Raw genomic sequence first — 27,009 nt, 5'->3', positions numbered from 1 at the left:
AACACCTAAACCCCGGAACCTGCAACATCCATTCCTGTCCCTGCTCTATCCATGTCTCCGAAATGGCCACAACATCGAAGTCCCAGGTACCAACCCATGCTGCCAGTTCCCCTACCTTGTTTCGTATACTCCTGGCATTGAAGTAGACACACTTCAAACCACCTACCTGAACACTGGCCCCCTCCTGCGACGTCAAATCTGTGCTCCTGACCTCTATACTCTCATTCTCCCTTACCCTAAAACTACAATCCAGGTTCCCATGCCCCTGCTGCATTAGTTTAAACCCCCCCAAAGAGCACTAACAAATCTCCCCCCCAGGATATTTGTGCCCCTCAGGTTCAGATGTAGACCATCCTGTCTGTAGAGGTCCCACCTTCCCCAGAAAGAGCCCCAGTTATCCAGAAATCTGAATCCCTCCCGCCTGCACCATCCCTGTAGCCACGTGTTTAAATGCTCTCTCTCCCTATTCCTCATCTCACTATCACGTGGCACGGGAAACAACCCAGAGATAACAACTCTGTTTGTTCTAGTTCTGAGCTTCCATCCCAGCTCCCTGAAAGCCTGCCTGACATCCTTGTCCCCTTTCCTACCTATGTCGTTAGTGCCAATGTGGACCACGACTTGGCGCTGCTCCCCCTCCCCCCTAAGGACCCGGAAAACACGATCCGAGACATCACGTACCCTTGCACCTGGGAGGCAACATACCAAACGTGAGTCTCTCACGCTCCCACAAAATCACCTATCTGTGCCCCTGACTATAGAGTCCCCAATTACTAATGCTCTGCTCCTCGCCCCCCTTTCCTTCTGAGCAACAGGGACAGACTCCGTGCCAGAGGCCCGTACCCCATGGCTTACCCCTGGTAAGTCGTCCCCCCCACAAGTATCCAAAGCAGTAAACTTGTTTCTCAGGGGAACGACCGCAGGGGATCCCTGCACTGACTGCTTTTTCCCAGTCCCTCTTACAGTTACCCACCTATCTCCAATCTTTGGTGTAACTAATTCCCTGAAGCTGCTATCTATGACCCCTTCTGCCTCTCGAATGATCCGAAGATCTTCCAACTCCAGCTCCAGTTCCCTAACTCGGTCTTGGAGGAGCTGGAGATGGCAGCACTTCCTGCAGGTAAAATCAGCAGGGACACTAACTGCATCCCTCACCTCAAACATCCTGCAGGAGGAACACTGAGGAACATCAGTGGTGGTTGATGGGAAATGTTCAGAATGGAGTACAGTCACAAGTGGAGTACCACAAGGATCTGTTCTGGGGCCGTTGCTGTTTGTCATTTTTATCAATGACCTAGAGGAAGGCGCAGAAGGGTGGGTGAGTAAATTTGCAGACGATACTAAAGTCGGTGGTGTTGTCGATAGTGTGGAAGGATGTAGCAGGTTACAGAGGGATATAGATAAGCTGCAGAGCTGGGCTGAGAGGTGGCAAATGGAGTTTAATGTAGAGAAGTGTGAGGTGATTCACTTTGGAAGGAATAACAGGAATGCGGAATATTTGGCTAATGGTAAAGTTCTTGAAAGTGTGGCTGAGCAGAGGGATCTAGGTGTCCATGTACATAGATCCCTGAAAGTTGCCACCCAGGTTGATAGGGTTGTGAAGAAGGCCTATGGAGTGTTGGCCTTTATTGGTAGAGGGATTGAGTTCCGGAGTCGGGAGGTCATGTTGCAGCTGTACAGAACTCTGGTCCGGCCGCATTTGGAGTATTGCGTACAGTTCTGGTCACCGCATTATAGGAAGGACGTGGAGGCTTTGGAGCGGGTGCAGAGGAGATTTACCAGGATGTTGCCTGGTATGGAGGGAAAATCTTATGAGGAAAGGCTGACGGACTTGAGGTTGTTTTCGTTGGAGAGAAGAAGGTTAAGAGGAGACTTAATAGAGGCATACAAAATGATCAGGGGGTTGGATAGGGTGGACAGTGAGAGCCTTCTCCCGCGGATGGATATGGCTGGCACGAGGGGACATAACTTTAAACTGAGGGGTAATAGATATAGGACAGAGGTCAGAGGTAGGTTCTTTACGCAAAGAGTAGTGAGGCCGTGGAATGCCCTACCTGCTACAGTAGTGAACTCGCCAACATTGAGGGCATTTAAAAGTTTATTGGATAAACATATGGATGATAATGGCATAGTGTAGGTTAGATGGCTTTTGTTTCGGTGCAACATCGTGGGCCGAAGGGCCTGTACTGCGCTGTATTGTTCTATGTTCTATGTTCTATTGCACTCCCTTCCCTGCCATTCCTCTAACTTTCTACCAAGATCTAGCTAACAACTAAATTAAATTTTTTATAAAAAATAATAATAATAAAATATGGTACTTACCTCAGACCAATGGGTTTTATTATTAGGTTAGAGGAGGAGGGCGGGTGGGAGACACTACACGTGTAGTGTCTCGGGTTTCCTCTCCACCAGAATTTATTGGTGAGGGTCTTCCCAGACGTCCGCGGGTCGACTTCCTGTTCCCGCCTAAAAAACACTAATTTAAAAAAAAAAAAAAATTCTCAGCTCCTGCTGAAATTGACTAACCAGCCAGCTCCACTCCCGCCGAAATCGACTGGCCTGCCCCTGCAAAGACAAGTGCTTTTAAAGGACAGACTTACCTCCCAGCAGCCACTTCCGCACTGCTCCCGCTGAAACTGACTCACCAGCTGTTCTCACGCCGAAATCGACTGGCCTGCCCCTGCAAAGACAAGTGCTTTTAAAGGACAGACTTACCTCCCAGCAACCACTTCCGCAATGCTCCCGCTGTAGTTACCTTAATTTAACTGTAACACCTTTACATTTGATTCTACCTTCTTTCTTTCAAATTGCAGACTGAATTCTACCATATTATGATCGCTGCCTCCTAAGTGTTCCCTTACTTTAAGATCTTTTATCAATTCTGGCTCATTACATAACACTAAGTCCAGAAAGGCCTGTTCCCTTGTGGGCTCCATCACAAGCTGTTCCAAAAAGCCCCCCTGTAAACATTCAATGAATTCCCTTTCCTTGGGTCCACTGGCAACATTATTTACCCAGTCCACCTGCATATTGAAGTCCCCCATGATCACTGTGACCTTGCCTTTCTGACATGCCCTTTCTATTTCGGGGTGCATTTTGTGCCCCTGGTCCTGACCACTGTTAGGAGGCCTGTACATAAGTCCCATTATGGTTTTTTTGCCTTTGTGGTTCCTCAACTCTACCCACACAGACTCCACATCATCTGACCCTATGTCGTTTAGTGCTATTGATTTAATTTCATTCCTAATTAACAAGGCAACCCCGCCCCCTCTGCCCACCTCTCTGTCTTTTCGATAGGTTGTGAATCCCTGCATGTTTAAATGCCAGTCCTGAACCCCCTGCAACCACGTCTCTGTGATGCCTACCACATCATACCTGCCAGTCACAATCTGGGCCACAAGCTCATCTACCTTGTTCCGTACACTGCGCGCATTTAAATATAGCACCTTTAATTCTCTATTGACCGTCCCTTTTTGTTTTCTTAGTGTGGTGGACCTTGGTTTACTGAGCCTTTCCATACACTGTGTCATATTTTGTGAGATGGGGACTATCGTAACCTCTCCTGAGTTCTGTCTTTTCGTGCTTTTTTGTATTCCTAAGCAGCGACGCTTCCCACTGATTACTTCACCTCTTGGTTCCCTTACTTTCCCTTCCCCCCCAATCTCTAGTTTAAAGTCCTATTGACTACCCTATTTACTCTTTTCGCCAGAACACTGGTCCTAGCTCGGTTCAGGTGGAGACCATCCCAACGGTATAGGTCCCCCCTGTCCCAAAACTGATGCCAGTGTCCCATGAAAAGGAACCCCTCATTCCCACACCACTCTTTCAGCCACGTGTTAACTTCCCTTATTCTTGCCTCCCTATGCCAATTTGCACGTGGCTCGGGCAGTAATCCGGAGATTATGACCCTTGAGGACCTGTTTTTTTAATTTGAATCCTAGCTCTTTATAATCTCTAAACAGGTCCTCTTTCCTAGACTTGCCTATGTTGTTGGTACCGACATGGACCACAACAACTGGATCCTCCCCCTCCCTCTCCAGTATCCTTTCAAGCCGGTCAGAGATGTCCCGCACCCTAGCACCGGGCAGGCAACATACCATGCGGGACTCTTTATCCGGCTCACAAAGGATACTATCTATCCCCCTGATAATAGAATCCCCGACAACTACAACTTGCCTATTTACTCCCTCCCCTTGAATGGCCTGCTGAACCATGGTGCCTTGGTCAGCTGACTCATCCTTCCTGCAACCCTGTTCGCCAACCACACAGGCAGCAAGTGCCTTGTACAAAGAACAAAGAAATGTACAGCACAGGAACAGGCCCTTCGGCCCTCCAAGCCCGTGCCGACCATGCTGCCCGACTAAACTACAATCTTCTACACTTCCTGGGACCGTATCCCTCTATTCCCATCCTATTCATATATTTGTCAAGATGCCCCTTACCTGTTGGACAGGGTTAAGGGCTGAGCCTCCTGAGTTCCTGGCTGCTGGTTCCCTTTACCTGCCTGACTTGCAGTCACACCCTGCTGTCCCTGGCCACTGGCAGGATTTAAACAACTTACTCTGACAGGTGTGACTGCCTCCTGAACAGTGTCCAGGTAAGTCTCCCCCTCCCGGATGTGCCTCAGTGTTTGAAGCTCAGACTCCAGCTCATCAACTCTGAGCCGGAGCTCTTCGAGCAGCCAACACTTACTGCAGATGTGGTCGCTGCAGCTCGCAATGGGATCTGCCAGCTCCCACATCAAGCAGCTCAAGCACATCACCTGACTCACCATCTCTAATTAATTAATTAGTTTAATTTAAATTTACGAGTTTAGCGGTGTTTTTTTTTTTTTTAAAATTTGGGGCAGATTTGCGATCATCCAATCAGATCACAGCTTCCCTCTGACGTCACTTTTGGAAAAAGAAACTGGAAAACAGGAAGTTACCGTTGGGTTTTTATACTCACAGAGAGAGAGAGAGACTGCTCCTCCTCCTCCGAACGGCTCCCGAAACTAGGCCGCGATCCCCGGGTTAAAGTAGGTTTTTATACTCACAGAGACTGCTCCTCCTCCTCCGAACGGCTCCCGAAACTAGGCCGCGATCCCCGGGTTATAGTAGGTTTTTATACTCACACAGAGACTGCTCCTCCTCCTCCGAACGGCTCCCGAAACTAGGCCGCGATCCCCGGGTTAAAGTAGGTTTTTATACTCACACAGAGACTGCTCCTCCTCCTCCGAACGGCTCCCGAAACTAGGCCGCGATCCCCGGGTTACAGTAGGTTTTTATACTCACACAGAGACTGCTCCTCCTCCTCCGAACGGCTCCCGAAACTAGGCCGCGATCCCCGGGTTATAGTAGGTTTTTATACTCACAGAGACTGCTCCTCCTCCTCCGAACGGCTCCCGAAACTAGGCCGCGATCCCCGGGTTATAGTAGGTTTTTATACTCACACAGAGACTGCTCCTCCTCCTCCGAACGGCTCCCGAAACTAGGCCGCGATCCCCGGGTTAAAGTAGGTTTTTATACTCACACAGAGACTGCTCCTCCTCCTCCGAACGGCTCCCGAAACTAGGCCGCGATCCCCGGGTTACAGTAGGTTTTTATACTCACACAGAGACTGCTCCTCCTCCTCCGAACGGCTCCCGAAACTAGGCCGCGATCCCCGGGTTAAAGTAGGTTTTTATACTCACACAGAGACTGCTCCTCCTCCTCCGAACGGCTCCCGAAACTAGGCCGTGATCCCCGGGTTAAAGTAGGTTTTTATACTCACACAGAGACTGCTCCTCCTCCTCCGAACGGCTCCCGAAACTAGGCCGCGACCCCCGGGTTAAAGTAGGTTTTTATACTCACACAGAGACTGCTCCTCCTCCTCCGAACGGCTCCCGAAACTAGGCCGCGATCCCCGGGTTAAAGTAGGTTTTTATACTCACAGAGACTGCTCCTCCTCCTCCGAACGGCTCCCGAAACTAGGCCGCGATCCCCGGGTTAAAGTAGGTTTTAATACTCACACAGAGACTGCTCCTCCTCCTCCGAACGGCTCCCGAAACTAGGCCGCGATCCCCGGGTTAAAGTAGGTTTTTATACTCACAGAGACTGCTCCTCCTCCTCCGAACGGCTCCCGAAACTAGGCCGCGATCCCCGGGTTAAAGTAGGTTTTTATACTCACAGAGACTGCTCCTCCTCCTCCGAACGGCTCCCGAAACTAGGCCGCGACCCCCGGGTTAAAGTAGGTTTTATACTCGCACAGAGACTGCTCCTCCTCCTCCGAATGGCTCCCGAAACTAGGCCGCGGCCCCGGGTTAAAGTAGGTTTTTATACTCACACAGAGACTGCTCCTCCTCCTCCGAATGGCTCCCGAAACTAGGCCGTGACCCCCGGGTTAAAGTAGGTTTTATACTCGCACAGAGACTGCTCCTCCTCCTCCGAATGGCTCCCGAAACTAGGCCGCGGCCCCGGGTGAAAGTAGGTTTTTATACTCACACAGAGACTGCTCCTCCTCCTCCGAATGGCTCCCGAAACTAGGCCGTGACCCCCGGGTTAAAGTAGGTTTTTATACTCACAGAGACTGCTCCTCCTCCTCCGAACGGCTCCCGAAACTAGGCCGCGATCCCTGGGTTAAAGTAGGTTTTATACTCGCACAGAGACTGCTCCTCCTCCTCCGAATGGCTCCCGAAACTAGGCCGCGGCCCCGGGTTAAAGTAGGTTTTTATACTCACACAGAGACTGCTCCTCCTCCTCCGAATGGCTCCCGAAACTAGGCCGTGACCCCCGGGTTAAAGTAGGTTTTTATACTCACAGAGACTGCTCCTCCTCTTCCGAACGGCTCCCGAAACTAGGCCGCGATCCCCGGGTTAAAGTAGGTTTTTATACTCACACAGAGACTGCTCCTCCTCCGAACGGCTCCCGAAACTAGGCCGTGATCCCCGGGTTAAAGTAGGTTTTTATACTCACACAGAGACTGCTCCTCCTCCTCCGAATGGCTCCCGAAACTAGGCCGTGACCCCCGGGTTAAAGTAGGTTTTTATACTCACAGAGACTGCTCCTCCTCTTCCGAACGGCTCCCGAAACTAGGCCGCGATCCCCGGGTTAAAGTAGGTTTTTATACTCACACAGAGACTGCTCCTCCTCCGAACGGCTCCCGAAACTAGGCCGTGATCCCCGGGTTAAAGTAGGTTTTTATACTCACACAGAGACTGCTCTTCCTCCGAACGGCTCCCGAAACTAGGCCGCGATCCCCGGGTTAAAGTAGGTTTTATACTCGCACAGAGACTGCTCCTCCTCCTCCGAATGGCTCCCGAAACTAGGCCGTGACCCCCGGGTTAAAGTAGGTTTTTATACTCACACAGAGACTTCTCCTCCTCCTCCGAATGGCTCCCGAAACTAGGCCGCGATCCCCGGGTTAAAGTAGGTTTTTATACTCACACAGAGACTGCTCCTCTTCCTCCGAACGGTGTCCTCGGGCTGGCAGGGACAAGGTGGGCCGAATGGCCTCCTTCTCTGCTGTAACTTTTCTCTAATTCTACAGGGCTTCTCCCAGAGTGATGGTTGGCCAATACCTTCAAAAGAGGCCAGCTGCTCAGTTCCAGCAGTTGTGTGGGACCTCGGTGGGCATGAACTGGTCAAGAAGGTGAACGCCAGGCTCCTTATCAAGTATGAGCGAATGAAAAGGCTACACATCGCGGCAATTGTGAAGCAATTCGCAAATCGTTTTGCAATCACTGCCATGAACAACAACCACAGCCGCTCTTAAAGGTGATACAATGCGAGGTGCAGGTACGCAGAGCCAAGCCGCCCCAGGCAGCCTAGATCAACGGACACAGAGCTGGTACATCGAGCCCAACACAGTCAAGCATAACGGGCGGGATTCTCTGATCCTGAGGCTAAGTGTTGACGCCGTCGTAAATGCCGTTGTTTTACGACGGCGTCAACAGGCCCCCAGGAGCAGCGATCCTGCGCCCGACATGGGGTCAGCACGGCACTGGAGCGACTCGTGCAGCTCCATCTGCCGATACCGGCGTCAAACAGGTGCACGTGCGCGCTGCGGCCTGCGCGAATCTGCGTATGCACGATACGACCGGCGCAAACTCGCGTATGTGCGCTAGTTGCCTTCTCCGCGCCGGCCTCGAAGCAACATGACAGAGAGCTACAGGGGCCCGGCGCGGAGGAAAATAGGCCCCCACCAGAAGCCAGCCGGCCGATCGCGGGCCAGGTCACGGTGGAGGTCCCTCCTACCAGGGTCGGATTCTCCCCCCCCCCCCCCGGCAACAGGCCGCCCCCCGGGGCTCCCCGCAGGGTCCGCAGAGGTCCCGCCGGGTAGGACCACACGAGAAAGGTGCCGGCGGGACTCGGCCCATCAGGCGCGAGAATCGCCAGGGCAGCTACGTAGAGCGACTGGCGCCACGCTGACGCCAATTCTTCGGTCACTGGAGAATTAGTGGACCGGCGTCTCGTGAATCCCCCCTGCCGGCGATTCTCCAGCCCGGCCCGGGGTCGGTGAATCCCCCCCCGCCGGCGATTCTCCAGCCCGGCCCGGGGTCGGTGAATCCCCCCGCCGGCGATTCTCCAGCCCGGCCCGGGGTCAGTGAACCCCCGCCGGCGATTCCCCAACCTGGCCCGGGGTCGGTGAATCCCCCCGCCGGCGATTCTCCAGCCCGGCCCGGGGTCGGTGAATCCCCCCCCCCCCGCCGGCGATTCTCCAGCCCAGCCCGGGGTCGGTGAATCCCCCCCCCCCGCCGGCGATTCTCCAGCCCAGCCCGGGGTCGGTGAATCCCCCCCCCCCTCCCCCCCCCGCCGGCGATTCCCCAAACCGGGCCCGGGGTCGGTGAATCCCCCCCGCCGGCGATTCTCCAGCCCGGCCCGGGGTCAGTGAACCCCCGCCGGCGATTCCCCAACCTGGCCCGGGGTCGGTGAATCCCCCCGCCGGCGATTCTCCAACCTGGCCCGGGGTCGGTGAATCCCCCCGCCGGCGATTCCCCAACCTGGCCCGGGGTCGGTGAATCCCCCCGCCGGCGATTCTCCAACCTGGCCCGGGGTCGGTGAATCCCCCCGCCGGCGATTCCCCAACCTGGCCCGGGGTCGGTGAATCCCCCCGCCGGCGATTCTCCAACCTGGCCCGGGGTCGGTGAATCCCCCCGCCGGCGATTCTCCAACCTGGCCCGGGGTCGGTGAATCCCCCCGCCGGCGATTCCCCAACCTGGCCCGGGGTCAGTGAATCCCACCCAACGTTTGAGATGTAAAACGAAAAGAGACAATTTGGAGTACAGGTTTCACAGTCACAGGCAGAGCAGGCAAGAGATCAGAGTGTTTTAGAGATGGAGCCATTGGCTCAGTGTTTGGAAAGAAAGATTCCTGGGAAGGAGGCACTGACGTACACGGAGAGATGGAGTCGGTTAGCATTGTATTCGCTGGAGTTTGAAAGAATGAGGGGGGGATCTCATAGAAACCTATGAAATTCCAACAGGACTGGACAGGGTAGATGCAGGAAGGATGTTCCCCATGGCGGGGGGTCCAGAACCAGGGGGCAAAGATACAAGGTAAACTAATTAGGGCTGATAGGAGGAGAAATTCCTGCACAAAGAGAGTGGTGGGCCTCTGGAATTTTCTACCACAGAAAGCAGCCCAAACATTGGATGTTTTCAAGAAGCAGCTCGATATCGCTCTGATGCCGAAGGGGATCAAAGGACACGGGGGGGAAGCGGGATTAGGCTATTGAGTTGGGTGATCAGCCACGATCAAAATGATGGTGGAACAGGCTCGAGGGGCCGAATGGCCTCCTCCTGCTCCTATTTTCTATGTTTCTGATGCACAGAAGGTTTAATTAACGAGGTGAGGTCACGTGGGATTAGGGGTAATTTATTAGCTTGTATAGAAGACTGGCTGATGGACAGCAGACAGATTTGGGATAAATGGTTCTTTTTCTGGATGGCAAGATGTAGCCAGTGGGGGGGGGGCACAAGGTTCGGTCCTTGGGCCCCAGCTATTTACAATCTATATTAACGACATGGATACAGGAATAGAAGGTTCTGTAGCCAAATCCACAGATCACACAAAATAGGTGGGACAGTAAGTTGCAATGAGGAAATAAGAACCTTACTAATGGAGAGTGGGCCAAAATGTGGCAGATGGAGTTTAACGTGGATAAGTGTGAGGTCATGGATTTTGGTCGGAGATGTTGAAAGGCAGCTTCTTGTCTAATTGGAGTGAGCTTTCGGGGAGCTTCGATGCAGAGGGATCTGGGTATCCTCGTACATCAGTCACAGAAAACAAACATGCAGGTACAGCAGATACATAGAAGATAGGATCAGGAGGAGGCCTTTTGGCCCTTCGAGCCTGCTCCGCCATTCATCACCATCATGGCTGATCATCCAACTCAATAGCCTAATCCTGCTTTCTCCCCATAGCCTTTGATCCCATTCTTCCCAAGTGCGATATCCAGCCGCCTCCTGAAGATATTCAAAGTTTTAGCAGCAACTACTTCGTGTGGGAATGAATTCCACAGGCTCACCACTCTGTGTGAAGAAATGTCTCCTTATCTCTGTCCGAAATGGTTTACCCGAATCCTCAACCCCTGGTTCTGGACACACCCACCATCGGGAACACCTTCCCTGTCTAGTCCTGTTAGAGGTACAGCAGGTAATGAAATAATAATGAAAGCGAATGGAATGTTGGCATTTATAGCAAAAGGAATTGAGTATGAAGGGAGTGTTGTTGCAACTATACAAGGCATTGGGAAGACCGCACCTGGAGTGTCCCTCCACCGATCAACAGTGGCAGCCGTGTGTACCATCTACAAGATGCACGGCAGTAACTTAACTTAGGCAGCACCTTCCAAACCCAAGGCCGCTACCATCTAGATGGACAAGAGAAGCAGATACCTGGGAACCCCACCACCTGGAAGTTCTCCTCACCATCCCGACTTGGAAATATATCTCCATTCCTTCACTGTCATTGGATCCAAATACTGGAACTCCCTCCCTAACAGCACTGTGGGTGTACCTACAACATGTGGACTGCAGCGGTTCAAGAAGGCAACTTACCCCCACCTTCTGAAGGGCAATTAGGGCTGGGCAATAAATGCCGGCCTGACCAACGATGCCCACATCCCGCAAATTAATTTTTAAAATTGCAGTAACTCGCATGAAGTTCAGGAAACAACTGCAACTCAATAGTTATGGATTGGGCAGGCCACCTGACCAGTCTTAAATAATTCATCCATCCAAAATGAATCTCCATTGTAGTTTTCACTGATATCCCTCCCTATTAAGTCAGCATATTCTTCCCTTAGAGAAGGTACAGCGAAGGGTCATTAGATTGGCCCCTGGGATTAGAGGGCTGCCCTCAGATGGGGCAGCACGGTAGCACAGTGGTTAGCTTCAAAGCGCCAGGGTCCCAGGTTCGATTCCGGCTTGGGTCACTGTCTGTGCAGAGTCTGCATGTTCTCCCCGTGTCTGCGTGGGTTTCCTCCGGGTGCTCCGGTTTCCTCCCACAGTCCAAAGACGTGCAGGCTAGGTGAATTGGCCATGATAAATTGCCCTTAATGACCAAGAAGGTTAGGAGGGGTTACTGGGTTACGGGGATAGGGTGGAAGTGAGGGCTTAAGTGGGTCGGTGCAGACTCGATGGGCCGAATGGCCTCCTTCTGCACTGTATGTTCTAACAGAGGGGTTGAGTAAACTGGGCCTCTATTTTCTGCGATTGAAAAGAGAGAGTGAGGGGCAATTTCACTGGAAGATATAAGAATCTAAAGGAGCGGGACAGGGGAGGTCGAGAGGGTGCTCTCCCTTGCTTGGGGAAGGTGGAACATAAAACTCAGCCTCGGGATTAGGTGTCAATCATTCAGGACTGAGTTGAGGAGAAATCCCTTCACCCAACGGGTTGTGAATCTTTAGGAATTCTCCGCCTCACAGGGTGGTGGATTCTCCATCGGTGAATTCATGCTGGGGGAGACAGGGAATTAAGGGAAATGGGGAGTGGGCGACTGAACAGGTAGACGAGGGTAGAGCAGTTGATGTGGTATATATGGATTTCAGCAAAGCGTTTGATAAGGTTCCCCACGGTAGGCTATTGCAGAAAATACGGAGGCTGGGGATTGAGGGTGATTTAGAGATGTGGATCAGAAATTGGCTAGCTGAAAGAAGACAGAGGGTGGTGGTTGATGGGAAATGTTCAGAATGGAGCTCAGTCACAAGTGGAGTACCACAAGGATCTGTTCTGGGGCCGTTGCTGTTTGTCATTTTTATCAATGACCTAGAGGAAGGCGCAGAAGGGTGGGTGAGTAAATTTGCAGACGATACTAAAGTCGGTGGTGTTGTCGATAGTGTGGAAGGAAGTAGCAGGTTACAGAGGGATATAGATAAGCTGCAGAGCTGGGCTGAGAGGTGGCAAATGGAGTTTAATGTAGAGAAGTGTGAGGTGATTCACTTTGGAAGGAATAACAGGAATGCGGAATATTTGGCTAATGGTAAAGTTCTTGGAAGTGTGGATGAGCAGAGGGATCTAGGTGTCCATGTACATAGATCCCTGAAAGTTGCCACCCAGGTTGATAGGGTGGTGAAGAAGGCCTATGGAGTGTTGGCCTTTATTGGTAGAGGGATTGAGTTCCGGAGTCGGGAGGTCATGTTGCAGCTGTACAGAACTCTGGTACGGCCGCATTTGGAGTATTGCGTACAGTTCTGGTCACCGCATTATAGGAAGGACGTGGAGGCTTTGGAGCGGGTGCAGAGGAGATTTACCAGGATGTTGCCTGGTATGGAGGGAAAATCTTATGAGGAAAGGCTGATGGACTTGAGGTTGTTTTCGTTGGAGAGAAGAAGGTTAAGAGGAGACTTAATAGAGGCATACAAAATGATCAGGGGGTTGGATAGGGTGGACAGTGAGAGCCTTCTCCCGCGGATGGATATGGCTGGCACGAGGGGACATAACTTTAAACTGAGGGGTAATAGATATACGACAGAGGTCAGAGGTAGGTTCTTTACACAAAGAGTGGTGAGGTCGTGGAATGCCCTACCTGCTACAGTAGTGAACTCGCCAACATTGAGGGCATTTAAAAGTTTATTGGATAAACATATGGATGATAATGGCATAGTGTAGGTTAGATGGCTTTTGTTTCGGTGCAACATCGTGGGCCGAAGGGCCTGTACTGCGCTGTATTGTTCTATGTTCTATGGGCGGGACAGTGGGGATGAAAGCCGAGATCACCCTGAATGGCAGAACAGACTCGAGGGCTGTACGGTGTCCTCCTGCTTCCGTCTCTTACATTCCTGTGCCCCATATATTCAACATTCCAAACGGGAGCACAAATCCCAGGGATTTTCGGCCGGCTGTTTGTTGACCGCGGGGCTCAGAACCACCCCCAACACCAGAACCACCCTGCCATTCGCAAAGCTGATGAACGCAAAAACGAGGAAAGAGAAAGATTAACATAGAATTTGCAGTGCAGAAGGAGGCCATTCGGCCCATCGAGTCTGCACCGGCTCTTGGAAAGAGCACCCTACCGAAGGTCAACACCTCCACCCCATCCCCATAACCCAGTAACCCCACCCAACACTTAGAGCAATTTTGGACACGAATGGCAATTTATCACGGCCAATCCACCTAACCAGTCTTTGGACTGTGGGAGGAAACCGGAGCACCCGGAGGAAACCCACGCAGACACGGGGAGAACGTGCAGACTCCGCACAGACAATGACCCAGTGGGGAATCGAACCCGGGACCCTGGAGCTGTGAAGCCACAGTGCTAGCCACTGTGCTGCCCAATTTGAAGCACCCAGTTCATCCAATTTTCATCGTCTCCGCCTAATGCTTCAATCTTTTAATAAACACGGGCGCAAAAGAATGAATTTTTGTTGCTGCTAATTGAGGAGGCCAGAGTGCAGATTGGAAATGTATTCAGTGTGATTAACACCATCTGACACAGCAAGTCCTCCTCAGTCCAGGTAAGGGACCACACTTGGAGTACAGTGTTCAATTCTGGTCGCCACACTACCAGAAGGATGTGGAGGCTTTAGAGAGGGTGCAGAAGAGATTTACCATAATGTTGCCTGGTATGGAGCGCATTAGCTATGAGGAGCGGTTGAATAAACTCGGTTTGTTCTCACTGGAACGAAGGAGGTTGAGGGGAGACCTGATAGAGGTCTACAAAATTATGAGGGGCATAGACAGAGTGGATAGTCAGAGGCTTTTCCCCGGGGTAGAGGGGTCAATTACTTGGGGGCATAGGTTTAAGGTGAGAGGGGCAAGGTTTAGAGTAGATGTACGAGGCAAGTTTTTTACGCAGAGGGTAGTGGGTGCCTGGGACTCACTACCGGAGGAGGTGGTGGAAGCAGGGACGATAGTGACATTTAAGGGGCATCTTGACAAATACATGAATAGGATGGGAATAGAGGGATACGGACCCAGGAAGTGTAGAAGATTGTAGTTTAGTCGGGCAGCATGGTCAGCACGGGCTTGGAGGGCCGAAGGGCCTGTTCCTATGCTGTACATTTCTTTGTTCTCATTCAGCCCCAATTTAATAAAGATAACAAAAGCAGATGAGAAAATACAATTTGAGATGGAAGTTTATCTTTTGATATCAAAATATATATATATATATATATATACATAGCAGAAAAAGGATAAGTTAAAGTTTTTTATCTTGCACCCATTGGTGCAGTCACAAAGGAAACAACAATTTACACTTCATGAGAAGAGCATGCTGTATAGCCAGTGGGCTTTGATTGTTCGAGACGGAGCCATGGAGAATACAGCAGTCAACTGATGACTGACAAGTCTTTGTTTCAACTCAAACCCGGCAAGTTGACTCGGACCGGTCAAGCCGCTGCCCGGGGGAAATGAACAGGTGAATGACTACCTGCCTATTTTGTTTGATTGAAACAGGCGCAACGTGTGTACATGTCCTTCCTGACGGCAAAGAACAGAGGCCACTTGCCAACCAATCGGCACTCTCCTCTCCTGAAGTATAAATTGTTGTTTCAAAAACAATTCTCAGAATTAAGGAAAATGAGCAGACAAGTTCTATACCTGACCTTCTTAATGGCAGGTAAAGATTTCCTGCCTGAGGTTAAATATTTCATCTATCACTGACAAGTCACCACCAAAACCCCGGGACACTGACCCCACGCCTAGAATTAGAGCCAAGGACGAACTGAATCCAGTCAAATTTAGATTTCACATTTTTAAAAACTCCAATCTACTGCCAACGTAATATTAAGGGAAGACATACAAATTAAATCTCAAAACGCTACTCAAAGATGTAGTGCAGTCAGCTGACAAGGAAGAGTCAAACCCGAGTTTAGCCTTTGACTGACTGGTGCCAAGCTAAATGTACGACATTTAAAATCCGTCTTCTACGTTTTAATGCTAAACATCTGGAACGGTGGCTTTCGTCCAACTGAACCCCAAATGCGAGATTTCGCAACTGATTGCTTCACCACTAAAATCAAGGTCAAACTACACACCTCAAAAAAACAAAATGACGTAGTGAGTCTAATGCTTACTGATTAATTAAACTTGCCTCTCGTCCCGAAAACAGTTCCACCTCATTTAAAGGAAGGGGTTCAGATAAACACACTGGGAAGTTCTTGAGTTTTCCTGTGCGGAGTGGATGTCAAAACTACAACCTGTAAACCCATTCCTGCACCACAGCCAACAATTTACACTTTGTCTTTCGCAATATTCCAGTCTGACAAGGAGGAGGTCATTGCAGAAAAAAGAGAGTAACAAAAATAGCTCCTTACTCTCCTTTCCATTCTGCACTACAGCATCAGGAGGAGATATGACATTACACCAACAACCTGGCTGCTGCAGGGGTAGATTTACAATATCAGCTCTCGGGACTCCAAACTGTACAGGCAGGTTACTGAGGGAGAGGGGAGCAAGACAACCAGTCAGCGGCTCGGCGGCACAGTGGTTAGCACGGCTGCCTCCCAGCGCCAGGGTCCCCGGGTTCGATTCCCGGCTTGGGTCACTGTCTGTGCAGAGTCTGCACGTTCTCCCCGTGTCTGTGTGGGTTTCCTCCGGTTTCCTCCCACAGTCTGAAGCTGTGCAGGTTAGGTGGGGTTAACGGGGATAGGGCACTCTTTCGGAGGGTCGATGCAGACTCGATGGGCCGAATGGCCTCCTGCAGCAATGTCGGGGTTCTACGATTGTAGGAAAAGAAAAGTCTTCCACCCCAACTCCGAATATTTAATGAGTCAGTGTCAGTTTAACAGTTAAAAGAGCAACGGGGAGGTTAAACTCTCCCAGCTCATTGCAATAGCAAAGATGCATCAAACGGGTGGCTTTTAGATTATTCCATGGAGTAAAGTGCACCTCTTATTAATAGCCCTTTCTAAAAACATTTTGAGAAGGGAACCGTTGGCTGCGATGAGGCAGAATTTGGGAATCTGCAAAGGACTCACACTGCTCCACACTCAAGAGACCTATGGAAGACAGAACTGTGTGACCACAACAGCAGCCTGCGCTGCCTGACCCATTTAACCTCTGCCTGCAGTGGAGCTGCCAAATCTCACGCTGCAGGTGCTGCCAAGCAGTTGGAAGAAACGCAGCACCTGCTTGAACGAAATGGAGGTTGTTTTGCTCCCACCGTGAGCGCACGGGTGCACAGTTAAACCGTCCGACAGGGGCCACCTGTGCATCGCACCCTGCTGAATACTGTTCCGTTGGCACGTGTCGACTTGCTTGTTTCAGGTCGTCACTTTGCTGCTTCAGGTCTCACTGTGTGAGGAGCTGGTTCGTGTCACACACCAAGCTCCGCTTGATCAAAATATACAGGGCAGCAGGTAGCAGCCAGTTCAGGTGCCAGGGGGACATTGAGATTCAAGGCAATTGCACAAGTGTGATTCTGCTCCGAATGCTGATTCAACGGTTTTATGGTTGCTGAGTAGAAACTGTTTTCATTATCTGCAAGGCAACACGCTATCGTCGCAGGAAGTATCGCAAAACACCAGTCAGAATGTGTCAACCCGAGGAAAACTGTCAGCACAAGAGATTAACGCCACTGGGATCCACTGGTTTATCATTATGGAATTGGGCCAATAATCCCACATTTATTCAATCTGAGAGTTGTTCATATTAGGCCAGTGACCACACGCCGCAGGAGGCAAACACACCTTTGTTTCACAGGGTTTGAGTATCAGGGGCGTAGAGGCGGCACAGTGGTTAGCACTGATACCTCAGAGCGGCAGGGACCCGGGTTCGATTCCCCGCTGGGTCACTGTCTGTGCGAAGTCTGCACATTTGCTAAATTGCCCCTTAGTGTCCAATAGGTTAGGTGGAGTTGCTGGGTTACGGGGATAGGGTGGAGGCGTGGGTTTAAGTAGGGTGCAGACTCGATGGGCTGAATGGCCTCCTTCTGCCCTGTAAATTCAGCGAAGGGCAGAATGGAGAACGCTCTTCCTGAGAAATACTTAAGCAGCCCCTTTTAAAACGTGGTATTTGAGCCCCTGCATGAAGGTGGCCTATTCCCAGATCTTTCCCCCCGTTGCTCGAGGCATCTTCCACATGACACGCGGGACCAGGCGCTGCATTCCTTTCTCTCCTCACGAGGCAGGGCAGAAACGTCGCGGGGGTGATCGAGCTGTCCAGGTGGTGGGGGGCGGTGGACAGGAACCCGCAAACAAGCCGCCAGTGGATGGAGATTCAGCTCAGCTCAGTATAATAGCAACGTTTACATATGGTCTTAACCATTGCGGACGCCAAGTCAAGCGAGGGATGGGCATAGAGAAGCCAGATTACACCGAGTGCTTGTTGCCTGTAAGCCCACCTAGCCTGCAGTGAATGCAGCGAATCCCACACCTGCCTTTCCTTACCCGGAGCTCCTGCAGTTCCTGAATGGTGCTCTGCGCTTGCTCCAGTTTCTCACTGGTCGTGCTGAACTGCTGCTTGGCCACAGCCAGCTCTCGCTTGATGACGTAGTTCTCTTCAGCTTCCTGCGCCCTGGTTACTTGCCCCTGGAGAGAGAGCCATGAAGGAGAGAAAGGTTAGTGACAAGGATGGGCTTCCAACTCTCTCACAGAGACCAAATTCCTTTACCTCTGAATTCACCTCGGAAAAGAAATAGGCTTGCTCTCTTTGGAAGGTTCTTCCAGTTCATTAGCTCCTTTGAACAAAAACAGAGTTGCCAAATGGGACAGTAAAGTTATCGAGCTAGTGGAGGACCCACAACAGAGAGAGGGGAAGGCCTCAGATCTGTGGTAAGTTGGCCAATCTCAGCTACACCGTCTGCAGGACAGCCTTACGGAGTGTGGGGATAGAGCGGAAGGGCTAAGTTGTGAACCGGCGCATTGTCCAACAGCCTGCCGTCTTTCACCATCAGATGCACCAGACAAAAGAAGCGGAAGACAGCCAGCAGGGATTATTCCCAAGGACGGGGTCCGCACCTTCAGGAATGAGGAAGACAGAAAAGAATGGGAAAATAGTAAACGGAATGGCAGTGACAGTACTGAAAGAATCTGACACTTCAGGGACAGGCGCAGGGCAGAAGGTTCTAGAGTCGGTTCGGTTTAGAGCCCCGGGTATAGGCACAGTGTGAGAACACATCACCAGGAACAGCAACTGTCCGACAACCCATCGTAGAGGGATAAACAGTGGCCCAACAAGGGGACTGAACAGGCTCTGGGGCATGCAAGGGGCACTCAGCGTGAAGACAGATCGCACGGAAGCCAAATCAAAATGAACATTTGACAAAACTCACAAGCAGCTGAACCCACGGGAAGGGTGGAGGGGAAATGGTGGTGCGGAGGTGATGGAGATCGAAGGGACGGGCGCAAGGACAATTCACTTGAAATTCGGGACACCGTGCCTGTATATTTTGGGGCAGGAGGGCAGAGAAACAGATGTGAAGTCCGGCAGACTATGGAAATGCCGGCAGATGACGGGAAATGAGTAACTGCAGCTCCTGTGAAGTGGAGCCGAGAGGTAGACCCACAGCCCTGGCTCAAAACTAAGCCAGAGGACGTGGACTAGTCGGCAATAGAAGTGAAAATGAACCCTGCGATAACGCACACATTTCCCATGCCACGCAGCAGAAGGACTTGTCAAACAGACCAAGTATCATGAGCAGCGACCCGCAGCTCGGCACAACACTCACCTGGCCTCTCATCAGTGAACACTCAACTGAAGATCTAACTTCCAACAACCAAAATGCTGGAGGGCCCCCTCAGAGTGGGCAGGAACCCACCACCCCCACCAGCAACCTGACTGACCCTCCTTCCCCACATACACTAAATGTCTGCTCTGCTCCCCAGCCACAGCACACCCCATTTCTCAGCCAAACAAGAGCTGCTCCCATCAACAGCAGTCCCTTTGCCTGGAGAGCAGAGGGGCTGAGCACAGACAGCTGCTCATCCTCGTCCTGCCCCGTCCCCGGATAGGGCACGGACACACGCCCACCCACACGCTCCCGCTGCTCGATCTCCTGGACAGAGGTCACAGCAACGTCAGAAACACGGCACGCCTCAGATAACTAAGCCCAATCTATCCCGACAGGACGAGACACAGAACCAGGAAGAAAGCCAAAAGCACGTCGGCTGGACGTGGAAATCAGCTGTGAACCAAAGGTTAGCGGCCTGCCCGAATGAGGCGGAGATGGGAAACTCTAATCCATGCGCATGGAGCTTTGCGCTGGAAACCACGGAGATCTGCTGACCTCAGCTCGTCAACAGGGCATTCAACCCCGGGGGAGGGGGGAGAGTGGGTAACGGGGGGAGACAGTGGGTAATGGGGGAGACAGCGGGTAACGGGGGAGACAGCGGGTAACGGGGGGAGACAGTGGGTAATGGGGGAGACAGAGGGTAACGGGGGGGAGACAGTGGGTAACGGGGGAGAGACAGTGGGTAACGTGGGGGAGACAGTGGGTAACGTGGGGGAGACAGTGGGTAACGTGGGGGAGACAGTGGGTAACGGGGGAGACAGTGGGTAATGGGGGAGACAATGGGTAACGGGGGGGAGACAGTGGGTAACGGGGGGGAGACAGTGGGTAACGGGGGGAGACAGTGGGTAACGGGGGAGACAGTGGGTAACGTGGGGGAGACAATGGGTAACGGGGGGAGACAGCGGGTAACGGGGGGAGACAGTGGGTAACGTGGGGGAGACAGTGGGTAACGGGGGAGACAGTGGGTAACGGGGGAGACAGTGGGTAACGGGGGAGACAGTGGGTAACGGGGGAGACAGTGGGTAACGTGGGGGAGACAGTGGGTAACGGGGGAGACAGTGGGTAACGGGGGAGACAGTGGGTAACGGGGGAGACAGTGGGTAACGGGGGAGACAGTGGGTAACGGGGGAGACAGTGGGTAACGGGGGAGACAGTGGGTAACGGGGGAGACAGTGGGTAACGGGGGAGACAGTGGGTAACGGGGGAGACAGTGGGTAACGGGGGAGACAGTGGGTAACGGGGGAGATAGTGGGTAACGGGGGAGACAGTAAGACAGTGGGTAACGGGGGAGACAGCGGGTAACGGGGGAGACAGCGGGTAACGGGGGAGACAGCGGGTAACGGGGGAGACAGCGGGTAACGGGGGAGACAGCGGGTAACGGGGAGACAGCGGGTAACGGGGAGACAGCGGGTAACGGGGAGACAGCGGGTAACGGGGGGAGACAGCGGGTAACGGGGCGAGACAGCGGGTAACGGGGCGAGACAGCGGGTAACGGGGCGAGACAGCGGGTAACGGGGCGAGACAGCGGGTAACGGGGAGACAGCGGGTAACGGGGAGACAGCGGGTAACGGGGAGACAGCGGGTAACGGGGGGAGACAGTGGGTAATGGGGGGAGACAGTGGGAAACGGGGGAGACAGTGGGTAACGTGGGGGAGACAGTGGGTAACGGGGGGAGACAGTGGGTAACGTGTGGAGACAGTGGGTAACAGGGGGGAGACAGTGGGTAACAGGGGGGAGACAGTGGGTAACGGGGGGAGACAGTGGATAACGTGGGGGAGACAGTGGGTAACGGGGGGGAGACAGTGGGTAACGGGGGGGAGACAGTGGGTAACGTGTGGAGACAGTGGGTAACAGGGGGGAGACAGTGGGTAACGGGGGGAGACAGTGGATAACGTGGGGGAGACAGTGGGGAACGGGGGGAGACAGTGGGTAACGGGGGGAGACAGTGGGCAACGGGGGAAGACAGTGGGTAACGGGGGAGACAGTGGGTAACGGGGGGAGACAGTGGGTAACGGGGGGAGACAGTGGGTAACGGGGGGAGACAGTGGGTAACGGGGGGAGACAGTGGGTAACGGGGGGAGACAGTGGGTAACGTGGGGGAGACAGTGGGGAACGGGGGGAGACAGTGGGTAATGGGGGAGACAGTGGGTAACGGGGGGAGACAGTGGGTAACGGGGGGAGACAGTGGGTAACGGGGGGAGACAGTGGGTAACGGGGGGAGACAGTGGGTAACGGGGGGAGACAGTGGGTAACGGGGGGAGACAGTGGGTAACGGGGGGAGACAGTGGGTAACGGGGGGAGACAGTGGGTAACATAGAACATAGAACATAGAAAATACAGCACAGAACAGGCCCTTCGGCCCACGATGTTGTGCCGAACCTTTGTCCTAGATTAATCATAGATTATCATTGAATTTACAGTGCAGAAGGAGGCCATTCGGACCTTTGAGTCTGCACCGGCTCTTGGAAAGAGCACCCTACCCAAACTCAACACCTCCACCCAACACCAAGGGCAATTTGGACATTAAGGGCAATTTATCATTGGCCAATTCACCAAACCCGCACATCTTTGGACTGTGGGAGGAAACCGGAGCACCCGGAGGAAACCCACGCAGACACGGGGAGGATGTGCAGACTCCGCACAGACAGTGACCCAAGCCGGAATCGAACCTGGGACCCTGGAGCTGTGAAGCAATTGTGCTATCCACAATGCTACCATGCTGCCCTTGAGAACAAATAAATCTACACTATATCATTTTACCGTAATCCATGTACCTATCCAATAGCTGCTTGGAGGTCCCTAATGTTTCCGACTCAACTACTTCCACAGGCAGTGCATTCCATGCCCCAACTACTCTATGGGTAAAGAACATACCTCTGATATCCCTCCGATATCTTCCAGCTTTCACCTTAAATTTATGTCCCATTGTAATGGTTTATTCCACCCGGGGAAAAAGTCTGACTGTCTACTCTATCTATTCCTTGATCATCTTATAAACCTCTATTAAGTCGCCCCTCATCCTTCTCCGTTGTAATGAGAAAAGGCCTAGCACCCTCAACCTTTCCTCGTAAGACCTACTCTCCATTCCAGGCAATATCCTGGTAAATCTTCTTTGCACCTTTTCCAAAGCTTCCACATCCTTCCTAAAATGAGGCGACCAGAACTGTACACAGTACTCCAAATGTGGCCTTACCAAAGTTTTGTACAGCTGCATCATCGCCTCACTGCTCTTAAATTCAATCCCTCTGTTAATGAACGCGAGCACACCATAGGCCTTCTTCACAGCTCTATCCACTTGAGTGGCAACTTTCAAAGATGTATGAACATAGACCCCAAGATCTCTCTGCTCCTCCACATTGCCAAGAACTCTACCGTTAACCCTGTATTCCGCATTCATATTTGTCCTTCCAAAATGGACAACCTCACACTTTTCAGGGTTAAACTCCATCTGCCACTTCTCAGCCCAGCTCTGCATCCTATCTATGTCTCTTTGCAGCCGACAACAGCCCTCCTTACTATCCACAACTCCACCAATCATCGTATCATCTGCAAATTTACTGACCCACCCTTCAACTCCCTCATCCAAGTCATTAATGAAAATCACAAACAGCAGAGGACCCAGAACTGATCCCTGCAGTACGCCACTGGTAACTGGGATCCAGGCTGAATATTTGCCATCCACCACCACTCTCTGACTTCCATCGGTTAGCCAGTTCGTTATCCAACTGGCCAAATTTCCCACTATCCCATGCCTCCTTACTTTCTGCATAAGCCTACCATGGGGAACTTTATCAAATGCCTTACTAAAATCCATGTACACTACATCCACTGCTTTACCTTCATCCACATGCTTGGTCACCTCCTCAAAGAATTCAATAAGATTTGTAAGGCAAGACCTACCCCTCACAAATCCGTGCTGATTCTCCCTAATCAAGCAGTGTCTTTCCAGATGCTCAGAAATCCTATCCTTCAGTACCCTTTCCATTACTTTGCCTACCACCGAAGTAAGACTAACTGGCCTGTAATTCCCAGGGTTATCCCTAGTCCCTTTTTTGAACAGGGGCACGACATTCGCCACTCTCCAATCCCCTGGTACCACCCCTGTTGACAGTGAGGACGAAAAGATTATTGCCAACGGCTCTGCAATTTCATCTCTTGCTTCCCATAGAATCCTTGGATATATCCCGTCAGGCCCGGGGGACTTGTCTATCCTCAAGTTTTTCAAAATGCCCAACACATCTTCCTTCCTAACAAGTATTTCCTCGAGCTTACCAATCTGTTTCACACTGTCCTCTCCAACAATATCGCCCCTCTCATTTGTAAATAGAGAAGAAAAGTACTCATTCAAGACCTCTCCTATCTCTTCAGACTCAATACACAATCTCCCGCTACTATCCTTGATCGGACCTACCCTTGCTCTAGTCATTCTCATATTTCTCACATATGTGTAAAAGGCCTTGGGGTTTTCCTTGATCCTACCCGCCAAAGATTGTTCATGCCCTCTCTTAGCTCTCCTAATCCCTTTCTTCAGTTCCCTCCTGGCTATCTTGTATCCCTCAAATGCCCTGTCTGAACCTTGTTTCCTCAGCCTAACATAAGTCACCTTTTTCCTCTTAACAAGACATTCAACCTCTCTTGTCAACCATGGTTCCCTCACTCGACCATCTCTTCCCTGCCTGACAGGGACATACATATCAAGGACACGTAGCACCTGTTCCTTGAACAAGTTCCACATTTCACTTGTGTCCTTCCCTGCCAGCCTATGTTCCCAACTTATGCACTTCAATTCTTGTCTGACAACATCGTATTTACCCTTCCCCCAATTGTAAACCTTGCCCTGTACCTATCCCTCTCCATTACTAAAGTGAAAGTCACAGAATTGTGGTCACTATCTCCAAAATGCTCCCCCACTAACAAATCTATCACTTGCCCTGGCTCATTACCCAGTACTAAATCCAATATTGCCCCTCCTCTGGTCGGACAATCTACATACTGTGTTAGAAAAGCTTCCTGGACACACTGCACAAACACCACCCCATCCAAACTATTTGATCTAAAGAGTTTCCACTCAATATTTGGGAAGTTAAAGTCGCCCATGACTACTACCCTATGACTTCTGCACCTTTCCAAAATCTGTTTCCCAATCTGTTCCTCCACATCTCTGCTACTATTGGGGGGCCTATAGAAAACTCCTAACAAGGTGACTGCTCCTTTCCTATTTCTGACTTCAACCCATACTACCTCAGTAGGGTGATACTCCTCGAACTGCCTTTCTGCAGCTGTTATACTATCTCTAATTAATAATGCCACCCCCCCACCTCTTTTACCACCCTCCCTAATCTTATTGAAACATCTATAACCAGGGACCTCCAACAACCATTTCTGCCCCTCTTCTATCCAAGTTTCCGTGACGGCCACCACATCGTAGTCCCAAGTACCGATCCATGCCTTAAGTTCACCCACCTTATTCCTGGTGCTTCTTGCGTTGAAGTATACACACTTCAACCCATCTCCGTGCCTGCAAGTACTCTCCTTTGTCAGTGTTCCCTTCCCCACTGCCTCATTACATACTTTGGCGTCCTGAATATCGGCTACCTTAGTTGCTGGACTACAAATCCGGTTCCCATTCCCCTGCCAAATTAGTTTAAACCCTCCCGAAGAGTACTAGAAAACCTCCCTCCCAGGATATTGGTGCCCCTCTGGTTCAGATGCAACCCGTCCTGCTTGTACAGGTCCCACCTTCCCCAGAATGCGCTCTAATTATCCAAATACCTGAAGCCCTCCCTCCTACACCATTCCTGCAGCCACGTGTTCAACTGCACTCTCTCCCTATTCCTTGCCTCGCTATCACGTGGCACCGGCAACAAACCAGAGATGACAACTTTGTCTGTCCTGGCTTTTAACTTCCAGCCTCACTCCTTAAACTTGTTTATTACCTCCACACCCCTTTTCCTACCTAGGTCGTTGGTACCAATGTGCACCACGACTTCTGGCTGCTCCCCCTCCCCCTTAAGGATCCTGAAGACACGATCCGAGACATCCCTGGCCCTGGCACCCGGGAGGCAACATACCTTCCGGGAGTCTCGCTCGCGACCACAGAATCTCCTATCTATTCCCCTAACCATTGAATCTCCTACAACTATTGCTTTTCTATTCTCCCCCCTTCCCTTCTGAGCTCCAGAGCCAGACTCAGTGCCAGAGACCTGGCCGCTAGGGCCTTCCCCCGGTAGGTCATCCCTCCCCCCCCCAACAGCATCCAAAACGGTATACTTGTTTTGAAGGGGAATGGCCACGAGGGATCCCTGCACTTTCTGCCTGTTTGTTTTTTTCCCCCTGACTGTAACCCAGCTATTCTTGTCCTGTACCTTGGGTGTGGTTACCTCCTTGTAACTCTTCTCAATCACCCCCTCTGCCTCCCGGATGATCCGAAGTTCATCCAGCTTCAGCTCCAGTTCCCTAACACGGTCTTTGAGGAGCTGAAGTTGGGTGCACTTCCCGCAGGTATAGTCAGTGGGGACACCGGTGGTATCCCTCACCACCCACATCCTACAGGAGGAGCATGTAACTGGCCTAGCCTCCATCCCCTCTTACCTGACAGAATATAGCTGCCCTGTGGACTAACTAGATCTCCGCCCTCCGACCCTGCTCCCAGTCAGCTACACTTTCTGTAAACTCCTGGCTCTCTTTGCACTCTTTGCGGAAATGTCGGAAACCAAACGAAAGGAGCACCTTACTCCCTCCTCACCTAACTCCCTCGGTCACCAAACTCTCACTATCGCACTCAAATGCACCAAATTCAGCACTCCCTCGGTCACCAAACTCTCACTATCGCACTCAAATGCACCAAATTCAGCACTCAGTTCAAACAAAGTCTGCACTGTAGGGGATCACTTTTATACTGTGAATCTAGCCTCTGAAAACTGGCCTAATCCAATGAACTAATTAACAAGCTCCAGCTGCAAGTGCCGACAAGTAGAAGCCTGTTTAAAGCTTATTGAAAATTCACCTTCTTCTAAACCAAACAGCAACTTTTAAGTTAATTAACTAAATAAAAGAAAGACTAAACTTTAGATAAAAATGAAGCCTTATACTCCCTCGGTCACCAAACTCTCACTATCGCAATCAAATGCACCAAATTCAGCACTCAGTGCAAACCAAACGGGGAGAGACAGTGGGTAACGGGGGGAGACAGTGGGTAACGGGGGGAGACAGTGGGTAACGGGGGGAGACAGTGGGTAACGGGGGGAGACAGTGGGTAACGGGGGGGGGAGACAGTGGGTAACGGGGGGAGACAGTGGGTAACGGGGGGAGAGACAGTGGGTAACGGGGGAGAGACAGTGGGTAACGGGGGAGAGACAGTGGGTAACGGGGGAGAGACAGTGGGTAATGGGGGAGACAGTGGGTAACGGGGAGAGACAGTGGGTAACGGGGGAGACAGTGGGTAACGGGGGAGACAGTGGGTAACAGGGGGAGACAGTGGGTAACGGGGGGAGACAGTGGGTAACGGGGGGAGACAGTGGGTAACGGGGGGAGACAGTGGGTAACGGGGGGAGACAGTGGGTAATTATCATAGATTATCATAGAATTTACAGTACAGAAGGAGGCCATTCGGCCCATCGAGTCTGCACCGGATCCTGGAAAGAGCACCCCACCCTATCACCTAACCCAGCAACCACCCAACACTAAGGGCAATTTTGGACACTAAGGGCAATTTATCACGGCCAATCCACCTAACCTGCACATCTTTGGACCGTGGAAGGAAACCGGAGCACCCGGAGGAAACCCACGCACACACGGGGAGGATGTGCAGACTCCGCACAGACAGTGACCCAAGCCAGAATCGAACCTGGGACCCTGGCGCTTTGAGGCAGCAGTGCTA

The 27,009-nt window shown here is 51.8% G+C and overlaps 1 protein-coding gene across 1 annotated transcript in view; it reads right to left on the bottom strand.

Annotated features, from left to right (window-relative positions):
• LOC140403263 (EVI5-like protein) overlaps nucleotides 1-27,009 on the bottom strand; it is a 572,353-nt gene that overhangs the window by 214,626 nt on the left and 330,718 nt on the right. Inside the window, exon 12 of the mRNA XM_072491040.1 lies at nucleotides 17,788-17,928. Within this exon, the coding sequence (XP_072347141.1) occupies nucleotides 17,788-17,928 (141 nt within the window). The remainder of the gene's footprint in view (nucleotides 1-17,787; nucleotides 17,929-27,009) is intronic.

This window comes from Scyliorhinus torazame, chromosome 27 (genome assembly GCF_047496885.1).
Source record: "Scyliorhinus torazame isolate Kashiwa2021f chromosome 27, sScyTor2.1, whole genome shotgun sequence".
In the NCBI taxonomy this organism is placed as follows: Eukaryota; Metazoa; Chordata; class Chondrichthyes; order Carcharhiniformes; family Scyliorhinidae; genus Scyliorhinus; species Scyliorhinus torazame.
Note: the sequence above shows the minus strand (reverse complement) of the source record. Positions and strands in the feature narration are given on the sequence as shown.